Below are 17,858 nucleotides of genomic sequence, written 5' to 3'. Positions count from 1 at the left end.
CATCCACTCATCCATCACAGATTGTTGTTAGAACTACCACGTTAGTCTTGACCAGTGTTTCTCAAATAGTGGGGCGCGCCCCCCTGGGGGGGCTCGGAGCGATGCCAGAGGGGGCGCTGTGACGCCGGGGAACATGCTTTGTTTTGCCACAGGGAGTAGGGGCTTTGTGCACCGAACAAGAGAACATAGCACAGAGCAGGAGATATGAAGTGCAGATAACAAACCATTAAGAGACACCATGGAAAAATATTTAACAGGGATGAAAAGAAAGGCGGAGAGAGGCGGAGATAATGAGACAAACGTAAGTCTCCCGAAAGCTAGGACGAGGGAATATGACGAAGCGTATGTAGCGCTTGGCTTCACTGTGACTACGGTGGGAGACGAGGAAAGACCGGTATGTTTACAGTGTCTAAAAATGTTGGCAGCGGAGAGCTAGATTACTAGACGACCAGCTCTACCTCCTGAGTTCCACCCCCCAATAAAGGGGGGTGGTAGACATTACACCGCAATCCCGCTGATAAGCCGCTTGAGTTTTTCAGCTTTAACGTGCCGAATATTGCCAACAATCATCCCGCTTTGTGAATGCTACTTTAGTAAACCAGCGAGCACTGTTAGCATCATATAAGGTGGCGTACCAAATTGCTCAGTGCAAAAAAACCCACTCCATAGCAGAGGAGCTGATACCCCCTGCAGCATTAGACATGGTCTCTGTCAAGCTGGATGACGCAAGTGCTGCAAAAATAAAAATTATCCCTCTGTCCAATGACACTGTCGCCAGACGTATAAATGACATTGCTAACGATCTTAAAGAACAGCTGGTAGGTAAACTCAAAGACAAACGTTTTGCCTCACAGTTCGATGAAGCAACTGACAGCAACAAAGACTGTTTGTTTATCGCTTATGTACGTTTTGACATGACAAACTCCCCGTGTGAGGATCTACTTTTTTGTAAATATATGTCAGAGATAGAGCCACAGCTGAAGAGCTATTCAAAATGCTGGACTGCTTCCTGACTGAGAACGGGCTAAAGTGGGAGAACTGCATTGGTGTTTGCAGTGATGGTGCACAGACCACGGCAGGGATGAGAAAAGGACTTGGCGCGCTCATCAAGAAGGCCTCACCTAATGCTGAGTGGACACACTGTGTCATACACAGAGAAGCACTGGCATAAAGGCACCTTTCCTCTGAATTAAGGGAGGTTATGACTGACATTGTAGGTGTAGTCAATTTTATAAAGACCAGACCACTAAAAACAAGAGTCTTCTCCGCTATCTGTGAGGAGATGGGAGCTGAACATCAAGCTGTGCTGTTTCACAGTGAAGCAAGGTGGCTGTCACCAGGAAAAGTCTTGTCCCGAGTTTTTGAGCTCAGAGAGCAGATAAGAATGTTTTTGGAGCAGGAGCACAAGTATGACCTCGCAGAAAAATGTAGTGATGAGAACTTCCTGGCAAAAGTGGCCCACCTGAGTTACATATTTGGAAGGCTAAATGAACTAAATCTACAGCTTCAAGGGAAAGATAAACACCTCCCTCAGGTCACAGACAAGATCAGCTCTTTCACTCGAAAGCTTGCAATGTGAGGCAGGAAACTTGATGTAGAAAATACTGATTCATTCGAGAACCTGCATGAATTTGTTGACACGACTGACTATGATGCCACCTCAGTGATTCCACATATTAAGGAGCATATTCCATCACTGATGGGATTCTCTAAAAAGTACTTCCCTGAAAACAGTTCCCAATATGACTGGGTGAGAGATCCTTTCAACGCACCAGCTCCAACTGGTTTCAGCTCTGCAGAGGAGGACCAGTTCATTGATATGACGTCTGACTCCACATTGAGACTGAGGTTCACGTCACAGACACTGAGTGTAGAGAGGCAGTATCCACTCTTAGGGCGGAGGGCCATGGGCATTCCTCTTCCTTTTGCAACATCTTATCTTTGTGAGACTGGCTTCTCTGCTGTTGCTGCACTGAAGACCAAGTACAGGTCCCACCTAAACATTGAGCAGGAGCTGAGAGTTGCAGTATCATTCTTTAAACCCCGCTTCGAAAAGCTGTGCACTGCAAAATTTGCTCATTGTAGCCATTAATCCTGACTTCCTCATTTTGATAAAAAAAGAATCAGCACAAATTGTTTTATTCATTTTTGTTTTGTAGGTCAAAGTCTTTCATATATTGTGCTCCTGAGTTAATGTTGCTGATCAATTTGAATTTATTATTATTTATTGATTATATTTAATTTATTTTTCAGTATCAGATGGTCAAAAAATGTTTACAGTTAAGGATAATAAGGATTGAACATTTTTTTTTTTTTCGGACAAATTTATGCACTTTAAGTCTTTTCGGTTGCAGACTTTAAAAACAAGGTTAATAAAGTTATTCTTTGTTGTAAGTTGATCTATATTTCTTTCTTTTTTCATTTTCTTTAATGTTAATAAGGATACAATGTGATGCAGAGGTGTACTTATAACAATTTTATAGAGAAATGATACTATTTACAGTCGCGGCGGAGAGTTGGGGGGCGCAAAATGTTTACTTCTTCCTAGGGGGGGCGTAACAGAAAATAATTGAGAAGCTCTGGTCTTGACTAACGTGGTAGTCCTGTCTACCTGCCTGCCTGCCCGACCTGCCCGACTTGCCTTGCCTGCCATCCTCTTATCCCCTGATATCTTTTACCACTATTCCTGTCTCTGTGTCTCTTGGGTTCACTAGTCTCAGCCGTTACTGTGGGTGTGTGTGTGTGTGTGTGTGTGTGTGTGTGTGTGTGTGTGTGTGTGTGTGTGTGTTCGTAGGTCTCCAGCCTCTGAATATGCTTACAGTGTATGGCATGTTTTGAGTGTGTAAACAGTGTGATTTTCTCCACAGCGAGATCAGAATATTCAGACTTGGTCCACGGTCCATAGGTTCTTGTTATTTCAATGAACAGACATTAGTGAACCAGGTTGATTTGGTTTAAAAGTTGATGTTGTTTGTGCATGTGCTACCGTGACAGCTCGGCAATGCCCTGTTCCATCCAGGCCGGCCATCATCCCCCATACTGCAGGTCAGCGTAGAATACCCCTAATGAGCACAAGAACATAGCATCACAATCAGGGTCAGGCTTTGTTGACCAAGAATGCTTACACAGACAAGGAATGTGTCAGTAAAAAATGCAAAGCAAAATTGAAGAAAAATATTTCTACCCACAAGTTGGGATCTGTAATTAACATTATTTACAATGTGTGCAACAGATACATGTCCACATGTCCATCTATTAGTCACATTTTTTACATAACATTTAAATTATTTACTTGGTTGTTAATTAAAAGTATTCCTTAATCATCCAGCGGTTTATTAAAGGGATATTCCATTTTTTTTTTTTTTTTTGTGAAATTCCGCAGGAGCTAGGCTAGTTGATCTCCTCTGCAGCCATGCATTGAGCTAATACATTTAGCATGCAGCCTGTCGCTATCTCTGCACTGGACAGGAATTAAATGGGTATTGACCTTCTCGTCTGAACCTGGGTAAGATAGACGAAAGATCAAATTTCCCCCAAAAAACAGAGAATCCCGTTAAGAGTACAACACAGCTAGCTGTCATGTCACTGTGACTCAAGCCCGTCCTACCTGCAGAACGTATCCTGCTTCACAGTAGAAAGTGACGGTGGAGCCTAATTTGTAGTCCGATCCCAGTCTGGTGCCGTTCAGAACCACACCTGGGTCAAAGCAAGACTCTCTGAGCTTGGCTGAAAAGAGAGAGAGAGAGAGAAAGAGAAAGATGGAAGGTTAAACAGACATGCATAATAAAATAGGGTACATTTTAATAATAAATAACTTATCTAATCACAATCAATCAGGCAGAAGACATTCGGTTGGCCCTCTAAAGGACCGACTTGACATCTGCGCTCCTTGGTTGCATCTCAAAGATGGACCACAACCGGTGGCTTTACCCCCACCGAGGCTTTAATCTGCTCCATGAACCGTGGAAATTGGGAAGTTGGCCCCCAACCAAAAGACTTTCCAGCTTTCCTGATTCAACCTGATACTCATCTTTAGACCACGCCGCGTGGACTCATTCCTCTCACGTAACAGTGACACTTTAATGAGGACACAAATATTGAATGAGGAAAGTGGACCTTGCCGCAGCGCGATATGAAACATTTTACAGTGCGAAGATAATGGAACAGATTTTTTTTTTTTTTCCTCCCTTTCTCTTTTATGCGGAGCCCACAGTGTAACATTGCGCACCACATTAATGCTGAATCGTATATTGAAAGTGTTCAAAAGGAAATCCGGTAATGAAGCACTTTCATTCAATATCACCAGACATACTGGCTGCTTTTGAGTGTTGTATACATCACTTTTCTATTTTATTTTTATGATTCCTTTATTTTTGTGCCCAAAGCAAGAAAACAATCTTCATTGTTTCCCCCAGAGTGGAGAGCTAAAGACGAGAATATTTCCAATTCACATTCACGCACGCACGCACGCACGCACGCACGCACGCACGCACGCACGCACGCACGCACGCACGCACGCACGCACGCACGCACGCACGCACGCACACACACACACACACACACACACACTTCTCTTGAGTATATTTCTATTTCATCCAGTTTTCCAGACAGACTATTAAACTTGCTGATTGCTGGAGAGGTTGACACTGGTGATGAAGATCTGATTCAACTGACTCAGAATCAAAAACCGCCATTAGGTTTCAGAAAAAAAGAGAAGACTGGGTTCTGGGGAAGAATCCAGTATCTCAGGCTCGCTGCGTGTAGTGTAGAAAAACTGTAATTTTACCTTTGTATTCCAGGTGAAAGCCGGTGTAGGACACGGAGCCATCGCTGCGGAAGCCTAAATGCATGGTGTTTGAGCTGCTCTCGATCCGCTCTGGCAGTTTGCTGTCTTGGAAACTACCAATTAGAGGGCTGTTGCTATCCGGACCATCGTAGATGTACAGGAAGTCATAGTTAGGCTCAATGCTGAAGCTAGAGAGACAGGACGGGAGAAGGAAAGAGACAGAAATGGCAGAGAGTTGAAAAGGAGCCGGGGGCAGAAGAAAGGGGGCGGATTAGACGACATTTACTTCTCTCGCACACCATTCAATTTCCTTATACAGTTTGTTTCAGAGAGAGGGAGACTTCTTTCCAGAGGGCACAGAGAGTTCAGCATGTCTCCAGTGCACCGCAGCACCGAGAAGGAGTTGAAAAATGTCTAAACTTTCAGCAGGAAATAATGCCGAGCATCATAATGGTTTTTCGCGGGTCTGGTGGCGATGGCGGAGAAGTATGCTGAAAGCTGTCAGATTAGAGGTTCCCGCTGGGTGCAAAGCTTCCCAACGGGAAGCGGGGATGGAACGACTACTCTGGTTTAACAAGCACCGTGCGTGGAAGGTTCCCAGTTCAGCTGCTGGGTTTGTGGAAACGATCAAGTCGTTTAGCGGAGTGTAGCGGCCAAATGGCCACAAGGGATGAAACCTGAAAGTCGGTAAAAGCCGATAAAAAGGGTCGCTCACCTGATGAAGGCGAGCGACAGGACGTAGTCGGAGTTGACGGCGATGAGCCAGTCACAGTCCTTGGAGTGCGGGTAGGGATTTGGGAAGTTGGGCGACAGGATAAAACCACTTGAGCCCGTAAGGTTTCCTCCACAAGGTGCTGTGTGGATCAAGACAAAGGGAAACAGGGAACGCCATTTGTTATATTTGGGTCATTTTGCCAAGGCTACTCACTAAGCTGATTCCTGAACTATTCCCTGTTATATACGGATATTTATATGGAACTGGTGTTGATCAAATGTTCCAAAAGCATACCTTCTCCAAAACATACATTACATTTAGCATATTTTGCAATGTTTGATCAATAATACAATAAACATATATTTTCATGGATATTATAACAGGGTTCTCCAAGTTAAATTGAAGACATTTTAAGACCTTTTTAATACAACTTAGAATGAAATGGCCATACTGGCAAAAGTATGAAGGATATAATAGAAAATCAGGATGGATTTAACTTGAATTTAATAAAACATTTTATTATAATACTCACATACCCTTTGAAACCTTTAAGATAATTGTAAATGAGTTACCGCTGTTCAAGGCACCATCAACTGAGGATCCTGTGACCAACTTCAACTCCAAAATACAAAATATCATTGATAAGATTGCACCTGTTAAAACTAAAAACATAGAAAAACAAAAAGCCCCCTGGAGAAATGGAGCAGTTATTAGGCAGCTTAAGAGTGAGTGTCGCCAGGCAGAACGAAAACAGAGAAAGACAAACCTTCAGGTTCATCATGAAATTTACAAGGATAGACTCAATCGATACAATATAGAAATTAAACAGGCCAGACAATCTTTCTTCTCTAAAATCATTAATGAAAATCTCAACAACAGTAAAGTGCTTTTCTTCACTGTTGATCGACTTATTAATCCACCATCTACAACCCCGTCAGAGATGCTCTCCACTGAAAAATGTGAGGAGTTCGCTACATTCTTCAGTAACAAAATTCTAGCTATCAGACAGAATATTTGTGCCTCAACATCCAGAAATGAACCTACCCTTCAGTTCTCCAGTAACATGACTGCTGCCATGTCGTCCCCTTAGACATAAAAAGACTGGACGATATTGTTGGTCAGCTCAGGTCCTCCACCTGCTCCCTGGACCCCCTCGATACCACATTTTTTAAAACTGTTTTTAACTGCCTAGCACATGAGGTATGAGACATTTTAAATGGCTCTCTTAAATCCAGCAGCATTTAAAACAGCTGTCATTAAACCACTCCTGATGAAGAGCAATCTCGATGCAACAGTTATTGCCAACTACGGGCCCATTTCCAACCTGCCGTTCCTCAGCAAAATATTTGAAAAAACAGTTTACCTTCAGCTTCACAACTATCTAACCTCAAGCAACGGCCTCTTAGACACCTATCAATCTGGCTTTTGACCTCACCATAGCACAGAAACAGCATTTATTAAAGTTGTGAACGATCTACACATAAACACTGATGCCAAAAAACGATCTGTTCTTCTGCTCCTGGATCTCAGTGCTGCCTTCGACAGTGTTGATCATCAGATTTTATTAGCGAGATTACAAACATGGGTCGGCCTATCTGGCCCGGATCAAAACCTACCTAAAGGACAGGCAGTTCTTCATGTCCATGTCATTTTGTGTCAAACAAAGTGGATATTGTACGTTGAGTCCCCCAAGGTTCGATTCTGGGGCCATTATTGTTTAACCTCTATAGGCTTTCACTGGCACATATTGTAAAGAAACACAAAATAAATTACCATAATTATGCAGATGATTCACAACTGTACATAGCCCTATCTCCTGATGACCTTCTCCCATACAGTCCCTCACTCAGTGTATTAGTGATATTAATGCATGGATGTCAAAGAACCTTTTACAACTGAACAAAGACAAGACAGCAAAACTCATCTCAAAGAGAGAAAATTGTAGCTCATCTTAGTTCTCTGTCCCTGGAGAGCAAGAATGAAGCCAAAAATCTGGGTGTAATCATAGACGGCGATCTAAATTTCAAGAGCCATATAAATCAAATCACAAAATCAGCCTTCTACCATCTAAAAAACATTTCAAAATTAAGAGGCTTGCTGTCAAAAGCAGAAAATAAATCCATGCATTCATAACAAGTAGATTGGACTACTGTAATGGCCTATTCACCGGCCTCTCACTGGGACAAAAATGTTTGAACATATCACACATGTTTTAAGATCTCTACATTGGCTCCCCGTCAAAAATAGAATTGATGTTAAGATTCTGCTACTTGTATATAAAGCTATAAATGGCCTTGCACCTCAGTATATAAAATAAATGCGTATTATACACGAACCAGCAAGAACTCTCAGGTCCACAGGCAGTGGTCTTTTAACTGTCCCTCGTACCAACTCTAAAGCAGGAGAAGCTGCCTTCTGTATCTATGCCCCAAGTAAATGGAACACCCTGCCGAGGGACCTGAGAGAGGCCCCCACACTGAATACTTTTAAAAGCAGGTTAAAAACTTTGCTGTTCGCTCCAGTCTATGACTGACTAACTGACTGACTGACTGACTGACTGACTGATGTCTGTCTGTCTGTCTGTCCGTCTGTGTTACTGGTGCTGGTGCGGTGGCTGCTGTTAACCTTATACCTAAACTTAACCCTTGCGTATCTTATGGCTAAAATTAAGCATCTATAACCCTATACCCTAACTTAAACACCTCTAACCTTATACCTGAACTTAACCGTCTCTAACCTGAGTGACTTCTCCGGTTCCGCTGAGAGCTACCATGTGACGTCTTTGCGTTTGCGTTGCTGTTGTATCTTTTGCTGTTGTGTTTTGTTGCTGCTGCTGGAGTTTATGTTGCTGCTGCCGTTGTTGTTTTGTGGCTGCTGCTGCTGCTATTTCTGTTACTGTTGTTGCTGTTTCTGTTGTAATATTACAGTGAGAGGATCATAAGAAGGGTGTGTTTTCGAAGAAATAGTCAAAAGGATCTCCATCCCGAGGTCAGAATGAAAAAATCTGACCCATAATTTAGGGACGCTAATTAAAGGACCATGACTGGATTAAGATGAGACAGTGCACACAGTTGAAAATTCAGTTTCCAGTGAGGGCTACCACTTTCGGTCCCGGTGACATCTTTGCAGTGCGTTACTTCGTTGAGATGAGATGGTACACACTGTTGACCCAATACAGATGAGGAGATATCTGGTTCCGGTGAGAGCTACCACTTCTGGTTCCGGTGACGTCTTTTCTTGTGCGCTGTTGCTGCTACTATTGCTGCTGCTGTTTTCTGTTGCTGCTCTTGTTTCTGCTGGTAATGCCATTACTGCTGCTAACCTTATACCTAAACTTAACCATCCACTGTGACTGGATTAAGATGAGATGGTGCACACAGTTGAAATCTCAGTGTTTGGTGAGGGTTGCCACTTCCGGTTCCAGTGACGTCTTTGCTGTGCGCTGTTGCTGCTGCTGTTGCTGCTGTTTTTGCTGCTGTTATTGTTGATGCTGGTACAGTAGCCGCTCGTATTGTTATTGCTGCTGGTGGTGTTGCTGGTGCTGCTAACCTTATACCTTAACTTAACCATCTCTGACCTTATTCCTTAACCTAATCATCTCGAACATTATACCTAAACATAACAATCCCTAAACTTATACCTAAACTTAATCAACTCAATTAATCGACTCAATACAGATGAGGAGATTTCTGGTTCAGGTGAGAGATACCACTTCTGGTCCCGGTGACGTCTTCGCTTGTGCGCTGTTGCTGTTTTTGTTGCTGCTGTTGTCTGCTGCTAGTATTGTCACTGCTGGTGTTGTCGTTGCTGCTGCTGCTGGTGCTGTTGTGGGTGCCGCTAACCTTATACCTTAACTGGTGTTGTCGTTGCTGCTGCTAACCTTATACCTATACTTAACTCTCGCTTACCTTATAACTCATTTTAACGTAACCTTATACCTCAACTTAACCATCTCTAACCTGAGTGACCTTTCCGGTTCCGGTGAGAGCTACCACTTCCGGTTCTGGTGACGTCTTTGTGTGTACGTTGCTGCTGTTGCTGTTGCTGCTGGTGTCGATGTTTCTGCTGCCGTTGTTGTTGTTTCTGTGGCTGTTGTTGCTGCTATTGTTGTTTTCTATTGCTGTTGCTGCCATTGTGGTTGAAGTTGCTTTTATTGTTGTTTTTGTTGTCTTTGCTGTTGCTTTTGTTGTTGCTGTTGTTTCAGGGGCATTCTTTTGTAATGACCGGCTGATAACTATGTTCTCTCTTTCGTTTTTGTATTTCTTTGTAAAGCGCATTGTGTTGCCCTGGTATGAAATGCGCTCTATAAATAAAGTGTGACTTGACTTGACATTCACAGTAAATATATAATATCTTTAAATACCAGATGCAAATAAAGCAGTCAGAAATATGTATCATGTAAATAGTAATAAATACATATCAAATACTGTAAACAAACTGTATATGTACTTCCTGTACATAATTACATGTTTAGGTGTGTAGTAACAAATACTAGGCCTCTGTACTGGACTTTAATAAGTACCAACACAAGGGGGCACTAATGTTCCTAGCATAACTGGCTTGCATCGCTAAAGGCTAACTAGCTCTGCTAAGGGTCCAGCTGCTGACCTCTCTCCTCGGGCCCAGGCCCCTCAGACCTCCAACGACAGCCCCTCAGACCTCCAACCACAGTCCTCTCAGACCTACCTCCTCAGGCCCCTCAGACCTCCCTCTCAGGCCCCTCAGACCTACCTCCTCAGGCCCCTCAGACTTACCTCCTCATGCCCCTCAGACCTCCAACCACAGTCCTCTCAGACCTACCTCCTCAGGCCCCTCAGACCTCCCTCTCAAGCCCCTCAGACCTACCCCCTCAGGCCCCTCAGACTTACCTCCTCATGCCCCTCAGACCTCCAACCACAGTCCTCTCAGACCTACCTCCTCAGGCCCCTCAGACCTCCCTCTCAGGCCCCTCAGACCTCCCTCTCAGGCCCCTCTCATGCAGGTATTATTTATTTTTTCAGGTCATAGTTCACAAAAATATAATTATATGAAAACGATGTATTAGAAATCATATTATAACTATATGAAGACTATATATAATCGAATATATATTACAAATACATCAATATTTGTTTTTTAAATAATAATTGATGCGCAAAAAGAAATACCCATGTATTCATATAATTAATATGTATGAGTGCCTTTTTCGATTGTTCCAAACTACAGGGGAAAACTATGACCTCTGAAGCCCCACAAAACTTCCATTATATTGATAACTGTCACCCAGTTATGTAAAACCTATCAGAGTAAAAAATACAAATTCCAGTGTAGCTGCAGGCTATGATGATGGTAGGGGTTCAAAGAGAAAACATTCACAACACAGTAGGTAGGCTAATGGGTCCAAACTATTTTATACTACCATTACATAACATGTTAATCTTTCTTCCATCTTCATAATCTTTCCAAAATCTGGCATATTAACAATGTGGTTGCTCTGAGCTGTGCAAATTAGCACAAGCTCCCCGCAGAGAATAAAAATAATAGTAAGAAGAAGAAAAAGAAAAAGAGAAAAAAGAAGAAGAAGAAGAAGAAGAAGAAGAATCCTTACAAATACAATAGGGTTCCAGCACATGTGGTGCTTGGACCCCTAAAGATTTTAATGTACATGTGTGCTCTTGCACACGGTTACAAGACAAAAACAGTTTCAATTCCTCTCACAGTGATCCATTGAATCAGTTCTACTGCGCTAAACTTGAAACCAACATTTTTTGGTGACAAATTTTTTGGTAATTTTCATGCAACCTTTTGCTTATGGAAAACCGCAAGGTCAACTGTAACCTGATTTGCGTTACCATTGACACAGTTTTCATTGAAGGTGCTTGAGACAGAGTAATAAAGTACTGGTGAAGAGAAATATACCAATGTTGTCTTGTAATCCCATGTAAAATGGGCCTCATCTCATAAATAAATGATGATGCCGAGGCATTCCTCAGCCCCTTTGAGATGACGGTAGAGACGCCCGCAACCGGCACCCAGCCGCCGGGACTACCATGCCGCCAGGAGTGCGGTCCTGGACCGTGTATGGAGGAGACTGAAGGGACACCACCTGCGCTTCCGGAGACTGGACTATGCCACCTCGGGTCACCACTTCGCTCAGGGCCAACAACTGGCCGTGAGCGCATTTCAGGGGTGGCTGCGACCTGGTGATTGGTCCCTCGCCCAGATAATCAACCTGGTGGTGTTGGAGCAGTTCCTCCTTGGCCTTCCAGCCAGGACCGCCCACTGGGTCCACTGGGTCGCCCTGCCAGCCCAGAGGCGGTGATCACGTTGGTGGAGGACCACACCTAAGTGTATGGCCACATAGCAGCCTGCAGAAGCCTACAGCCTATGGACCTCATCAGGCTGTTAGACCGCAGCGGTTGCGGGTACCGTTTTGTGTTGGTATTAATGGATAACGCAACCCGGTACCCCAAGGCGAAGTCATTGCGCAGTATTACGCCGAAAAGTGTGGCACAGGCACTGTTTCAGGTCATCTCTCAGTTCTGGATTCCGAAGGAAATCCTGACTTCCCAGGGCACGTCCTTTATCTCACGTACACTTTGGTTACTTTGCGGTGTTCACGAAGTGGCAAGAACCCTTCATGGTCACACGGCGGGTTGGGGATGTTGATTATAAGGTTGAGCAGTCAGACGGGATGGGGCAACTTAGATTTACCACCTAAACCTTTGAAAGGAGTGGAGGGAGAGGGTGTCCATGTCTCTGGCCACCACAGTGATCAAGGGTGGTGACCTGAGGCCAATCCTACTCCAGGCTGTCCAGTAACCATCTCTTACCGTGTAAGCCTGATGGGTCGGTTACGTTCCTTGTAGACTACCGAAAAGTGAATGCGGTGTTAAAATTTGACATGTACCCAACGCCCCAGAGCTACAAGCTGCTTGACCGGTTTGGCGCAGTTCAGTATTTCACGACACTGTATTTAACCAAGGGCTCCTGGCAGATTCCCTTGCCTCCAGTGTCCAAGGGAAAATTGGCTTCCTCAACCCCGCAGGGGTTGTTCCAGTTTGTTACGCTTCAGTTCGGGTTATTCGGGGCCCCAGCCACCTTTCAGAGACTCATGGACCGGGTCCACACGCGGCATATGCCCCAGCCTACTTGGACGGTGTCATCATCCACAGTGACAGCTGGGGGTGGCACAAGCAGCAGGTGGGGGCGGTGCTCGAGTCCCTGAGCTGGCGGAGCTAATGGTCAACTGGAAGAGGGAGGAGGGAGGGAGGACAGAGGTACGGTGTCTGGGGTGACACTTGGGAGGAGGACTGGTCTGAGCCCAGATATATAAAACTGCGGCAGTGGCAAACAGTCCAAGGCCTAAGAGAAAGAAAGAGATAAAGCGGTTCTTGGGGCCAGCTGGCTACTACAGAAGGTTTGTAGGCGACATTTCAGAGATGACCAGTCCTTTGTCTGATTTCACTTGAAAGGGTGTGTCAGATCCGGTCAAGTGGACGGAGAAGTGCCAGCAGGCGTTTGAGAAAGTAAAATCAGCTCTCTGTGTGAAGGCAGTGCTGTTTAACCCTAACTTTTCTTTCCCTTTCTGCTCGCAGACCGACATGTCGGACAGAGGGCTGGTAGCAGTGTTGTCCAAGCAGGTGGAAGGGGCCGACCAAACGGTGAAGTACAACAGCAGGAAGCTCTCAGAGTGGGAAATGAGGTACAGCACTGCGGAGAAGGAGTGTCTCGCAATCAAGTGGGCAGTTGGCACCCTCCATTACGACCTCCTGGGGCTCCCATTCACCCAGTGTTCAGACCACGCTCCGCTGCAGTGGCTACACCGCAAGAAGGACACCGACGCGCAGATCACCTGTTGGATCACCAGTTGGGCGCAGATGATGGTGGCTGACTTCCTTTCCAGCTCTGTGGGTGGGGGGGCGGTAGTGGGCTGGCGGCCATTGGGTGTAGGGCATTGGGGGTATGTGGCAGATAACTGGGCGTGGTTAAGCCGTGGTCTGCGGATTACAGTGCGGGCTTCTTCCCGCGCCAGTGCAGCTGTTCCACCTGATCAGCCCGCTGGCACTGATTGGTCCGAGTTGGCTGGTAGAGTTTTCTTATGTGTTGTTTGTCTTGAAGTGAGGATCGTGTGGTGCAAGGGCCAAGAGCCTGCAGACCAGATCGCGGAACGGGCCCTGATGCTCACTGATCAGTTTCTATTTTTCATGTTCGCGTTTGGCCAGCGAGCCTTTTTGTTGTTTCTTTATAATAAAAATCCCGCTGTGTCGGCACTTAACCGCCAGGAAATCTCTGTGTCCCTCCCTGAACCCGTGTCTTTCGACAGAGCCTTCCACAGTGATACAGCAATACATGCATAGAGATATACTAACTTGCAAGATATCTAACAGTATATAATAATTATAATAATTATATTACCGTATTTTCACGACTATAAGGCGCATATAAACGTCTTTTTTTTTCCTCAAAATGTGCGGCGCGCCCTATAGTGCGGTGCGCCCTATGTGTGTTGTTACTGCGGACGTTGTTGAGACCACCATGAGAACGTTAAAGGGGGAAGTGTGGGCGTGGATTGTGTATAAAAGAACAGGTATGTGCTTTATGCAGAACATTGTTGTCTTAACAACCCTTAAAATGGCAAAGAGACACGCCTATGAAGCACAGTTTAAACTGAAGGCTATCAGCTACGCAGAGGAACATGGAAATCGAGCAGCCGCGAGAGAATTCAAGATTAATGAATCGATGGTTCGCAAGTGGAGGAAGATGGAAAACGAACTCCGACAGGTGAAGAAGACGCAGCTGAGTTTCCGCGGACATAAGGCGAGGTGGCCCGAGTTGGAGGAAAGACTCGAGCGGTGGATCATCGAGCAAAGAACGAGTGGGGCGAGCGTTTCGACGGTCACTGTTCGACTAAAAGCAGTAACGCTAGCGGAAGAAATGAAAATTGAACATTTTCAAGGAGGTCCGTCGTGGTGTTTTCGTTTTATGAAACGGTGCCATTTTTCCATCCGGACCAGGACTACAGTAGCGCAGCAACGTCCGGCGGATTATAATGAAAAGCTGGCGAGCTTCCACTCCTACTGCAGCAAACACATCGCCGACAAACACATCCAGCCAAGCCACATCACCAACATGGACGAGGTGCCGCTCACTTTCGACATCCCGGTGAATCACACGGTGGAGAAGAAGGGGAACAGCACGGTAGCGATACGCACAACGGGGTATGAAAAGGCGTCGTTTACTGTTGTGCTTGGCTGCCACGCAAATGGACAGAAACTGCCGCCTATGGTGATTTTTAAGAGAAAGACTTTGCCTAAAGAGACTTTTCCAGCTGGAGTCGTTATTAAGGCAAATGAAAAGGGCTGGATGGATGAGGAGATGATGAAAGAGTGGCTGAGGGAGGTGTATGTAAGGAGACCAGGTGGTTTTTTCCACGCATCACCATCGCTGTTAATCTGTGACTCCATGCGTGCCCATCTCACAGCCGATGTGAAAAACAAGGTGAAACAAATGAACGCTGTGCTTGCTGTTATTCCGGGAGGTCTGACAAAGGAACTTCAACCGCTCGGCATCGGTGTGAACCGGCCGTTCAAAGTAAGGCTGCGAGCGGCGTGGGAGCGATGGATGACCGACGGAGACCACAGTTTCACGAAAAGTGGAAGGCAGCGCCGGGCAAGTTACGCCACAGTTTGCGGATGGATTGTAGATGCTTGGGCTAACGTGTCTGCTGGCACTGTTGTTCGAGCTTTCGCAAAAGCCGGCATCATTTCCGAGGAGCCGCACGGCACGGAAAGTGACTCTGACAGCGAAGAAGGGGAAACTGGCATGTCTGATTTAGCGCAGCTGTTTAATTCAGAAACAGAGGATGATGACTTTGATGGGTTTGATTAATACTTTGTAATAAATACATGAATAAAGCACAAACATACTCAGTTTTGCTCCCGCTCTATTTTTAAATACGCAGTAGAGGTATTTAAACGTAGTAGAGGATATGTACCGGTATATAAAACCCGCGCCCTATAATCCGGTGCGCCTTATGTGTGTGTTAAATACAATGGCACACATAACTGAGACTGCGCCTTTTAGTACGGTGCGCCTTATGGTCGTGAAAATACGGTAATCAGGAAAATGAGATAGAAAACCGTATAGTGTTTTAGTTATATAGTTAGTTGCTGATCACACGTCATAAGTTTATTAGAACAGCATTTGTTGGAAAGCTAAGGCTGCAGGCTAATGAGCTACCACAGGCATTATGCAGTAAACTGGTAATGTTAGCTAGCTCGCTAACCTCTATGGGAAATTATAGTAGTAAGCTAATAGGATAGCAGTTTGATCCGTAAATACATTTTCAACAACAAAGTGCTTAGACTGAATAGAACATTTTAATACATTATCAGCATTATTGTAATATTTCTTGACATAATGTAGTAATAGACTAACGTTACTTACATGTGGAGCCATTTGGGGATTTACTGCTTCGCTTCGGTGTCTCCTACAAGCCAGAAGCACGGCTATGAAAGTCGGAACAAACTTTCAAATTACGTCTCGGAGATCTAATATAAGTGAAGATTCAGGAACCGGATTGCTCATTTAATGCCTCAAATTTGTTTGGAAACTGATTTTGGTGGACTGATAATGTGAAATCAGTGAAAGTTATGGAGTAAATACAACGTAACCCTGCTACCCACGCTCAAACCCCATTGGCTCACAGAAGGAGACTCTGTGGGCGGAGTCAAAGACAGAACATTGGCCATGCTCAAACCCCATTGGCTCACAGAACTTAGGGGCATCAGGAGAGAGGTCTGCAGCGGGACCCTGCTCGCTAACCGAGCGGTGCTCTAGGAACTTCATTGTTATGAACTCCAACCGGGAGTTTCACTGGCAAAAAAAAAAGCAACATGTTGGGTACTTGTTATTTGTTTAATTCGGTTCTTTTTATAAATTTTAGGAAGATTTGATCACATTTTGCTCATATTGATCAATTCTAAAGGGTTCACAAACGTTCTAGCACCACTGTACAACACAGTCTGAACCCTGCAGTATGGAACCACCTGTGTTGTATCTCACCTATACAGACGGGCGGGCTGGGCTGCCAGTAGTATCTGTTGTCCACCTGGATGCAAGTGATTTTGTCATCCCCCTGGAGCTCGTAGCCCGGGTCGCACTGGAAGGACACCGAGTCCCCGGGCTCCCGACCGTCTCCGCTCCGGCTGCCGTTCATCGGGACGCCGGGGTCCCTGCAGGCCGTGGCCACCGAACCTGGGAGGGTTAGGGAACAAGACACGTGAGGTATCTGCCTTTTTTTTATCTTGGGGAAAATTGTAATTCTTTTTCTTTTTTTAAATTTATGTACAGTATATATTTACTTTTATTTAGCTGATAATGAGATATAAAACATAAAAAAAAGTATTTTTCTACATTTGTGATTTGTCATGTGATAGACATTTTTTTCAGACATGCAAATTGTATTTTTATTTTATTAAACTTTATTTATATTTGATTTATTTTTATTTCCAAGGACAATTAGTAGAATGCACAGACAATACTTGCATTTCGCTCACACCCTATACGTTTGAAAGCCTACCTGAAAAAACCCCATCTTGAGTAAATAATATTACTCAAATAAATATACTGTATATATAATATATACTGAGACTGTCATGAAATACTCCTGTTGGGCCTATTTGTACCCTTAACCCTCAAACTCACTGGAGAACTGAATAGCGAATCCTGACTTGCTGATGTAGAAATCGGTGTCAAACTGAACGGTGACAGTGTTTAGTGTTGAATGGATTCCCTCGGGAAGCAGAGAGCCGCTGAGCTCAGCCAAGGACATTTCATTTTCTGCCGGTCCGTCCCAGACCTTCAGCATGTCGTGGCTGGCTTCCGTGTCAAACGCCAAGAACTGGAGGCTGCAATGAAGACAGAACACAGATACATCCCTGGAGCGTCCAAATTTGAGTTTGTGATGAATATTGGGCTTCGATCGAGCTTCGTTCATATGTTTAACACGTCACAAGGGACTTTCACTAAGATGAGAAATCAAATAAAAATGCTGTTATTGAAAGTGTAACAACTCGCATTAATCCAGCAGAGGACTATCATCAGGAACATGGTGAAAGGAATAAACTCAACTTTAGAGTGGGACCTCAAACAATCAATTTTGGACTAAAATCTCGCCCAAGTTCTTGAGAAAAGCTTTGCTCGTATTGTTCCTTGATCCAGATATTGGTTGTTTGTCAAGTTCAAACCACTGATTTACACAAAACATGTGAAGAAAGTGTTTGGGATTCATAAATATAATATGTGAACGCTCAGGATACATTTATGGATCCGGGTTCACTGCCACATTTCTTTGTCAATTTGTGTATAAAAAGT

The 17,858-nt window shown here is 44.6% G+C and overlaps 1 protein-coding gene across 1 annotated transcript in view; it reads right to left on the bottom strand.

Moving 5' to 3' along the window:
• csmd3b (CUB and Sushi multiple domains 3b) overlaps positions 1-17,858 on the bottom strand; it is a gene marked incomplete at its 5' end in the record, with an annotated part of 405,005 nt that overhangs the window by 56,958 nt on the left and 330,189 nt on the right. Inside the window, 6 exons of the mRNA XM_080014654.1 lie at positions 2,987-3,062; positions 3,608-3,726; positions 4,787-4,974; positions 5,502-5,640; positions 16,548-16,739; positions 17,190-17,392. Of these exons, the coding sequence (XP_079870780.1) occupies positions 2,987-3,062; positions 3,608-3,726; positions 4,787-4,974; positions 5,502-5,640; positions 16,548-16,739; positions 17,190-17,392 (917 nt within the window). The remainder of the gene's footprint in view (positions 1-2,986; positions 3,063-3,607; positions 3,727-4,786; positions 4,975-5,501; positions 5,641-16,547; positions 16,740-17,189; positions 17,393-17,858) is intronic.

This window comes from Zeus faber (genome assembly GCF_960531495.2).
Source record: "Zeus faber genome assembly, chromosome: 1".
Lineage (NCBI taxonomy): Eukaryota > Metazoa > Chordata > Actinopteri > Zeiformes > Zeidae > Zeus > Zeus faber.
Note: the sequence above shows the minus strand (reverse complement) of the source record. Positions and strands in the feature narration are given on the sequence as shown.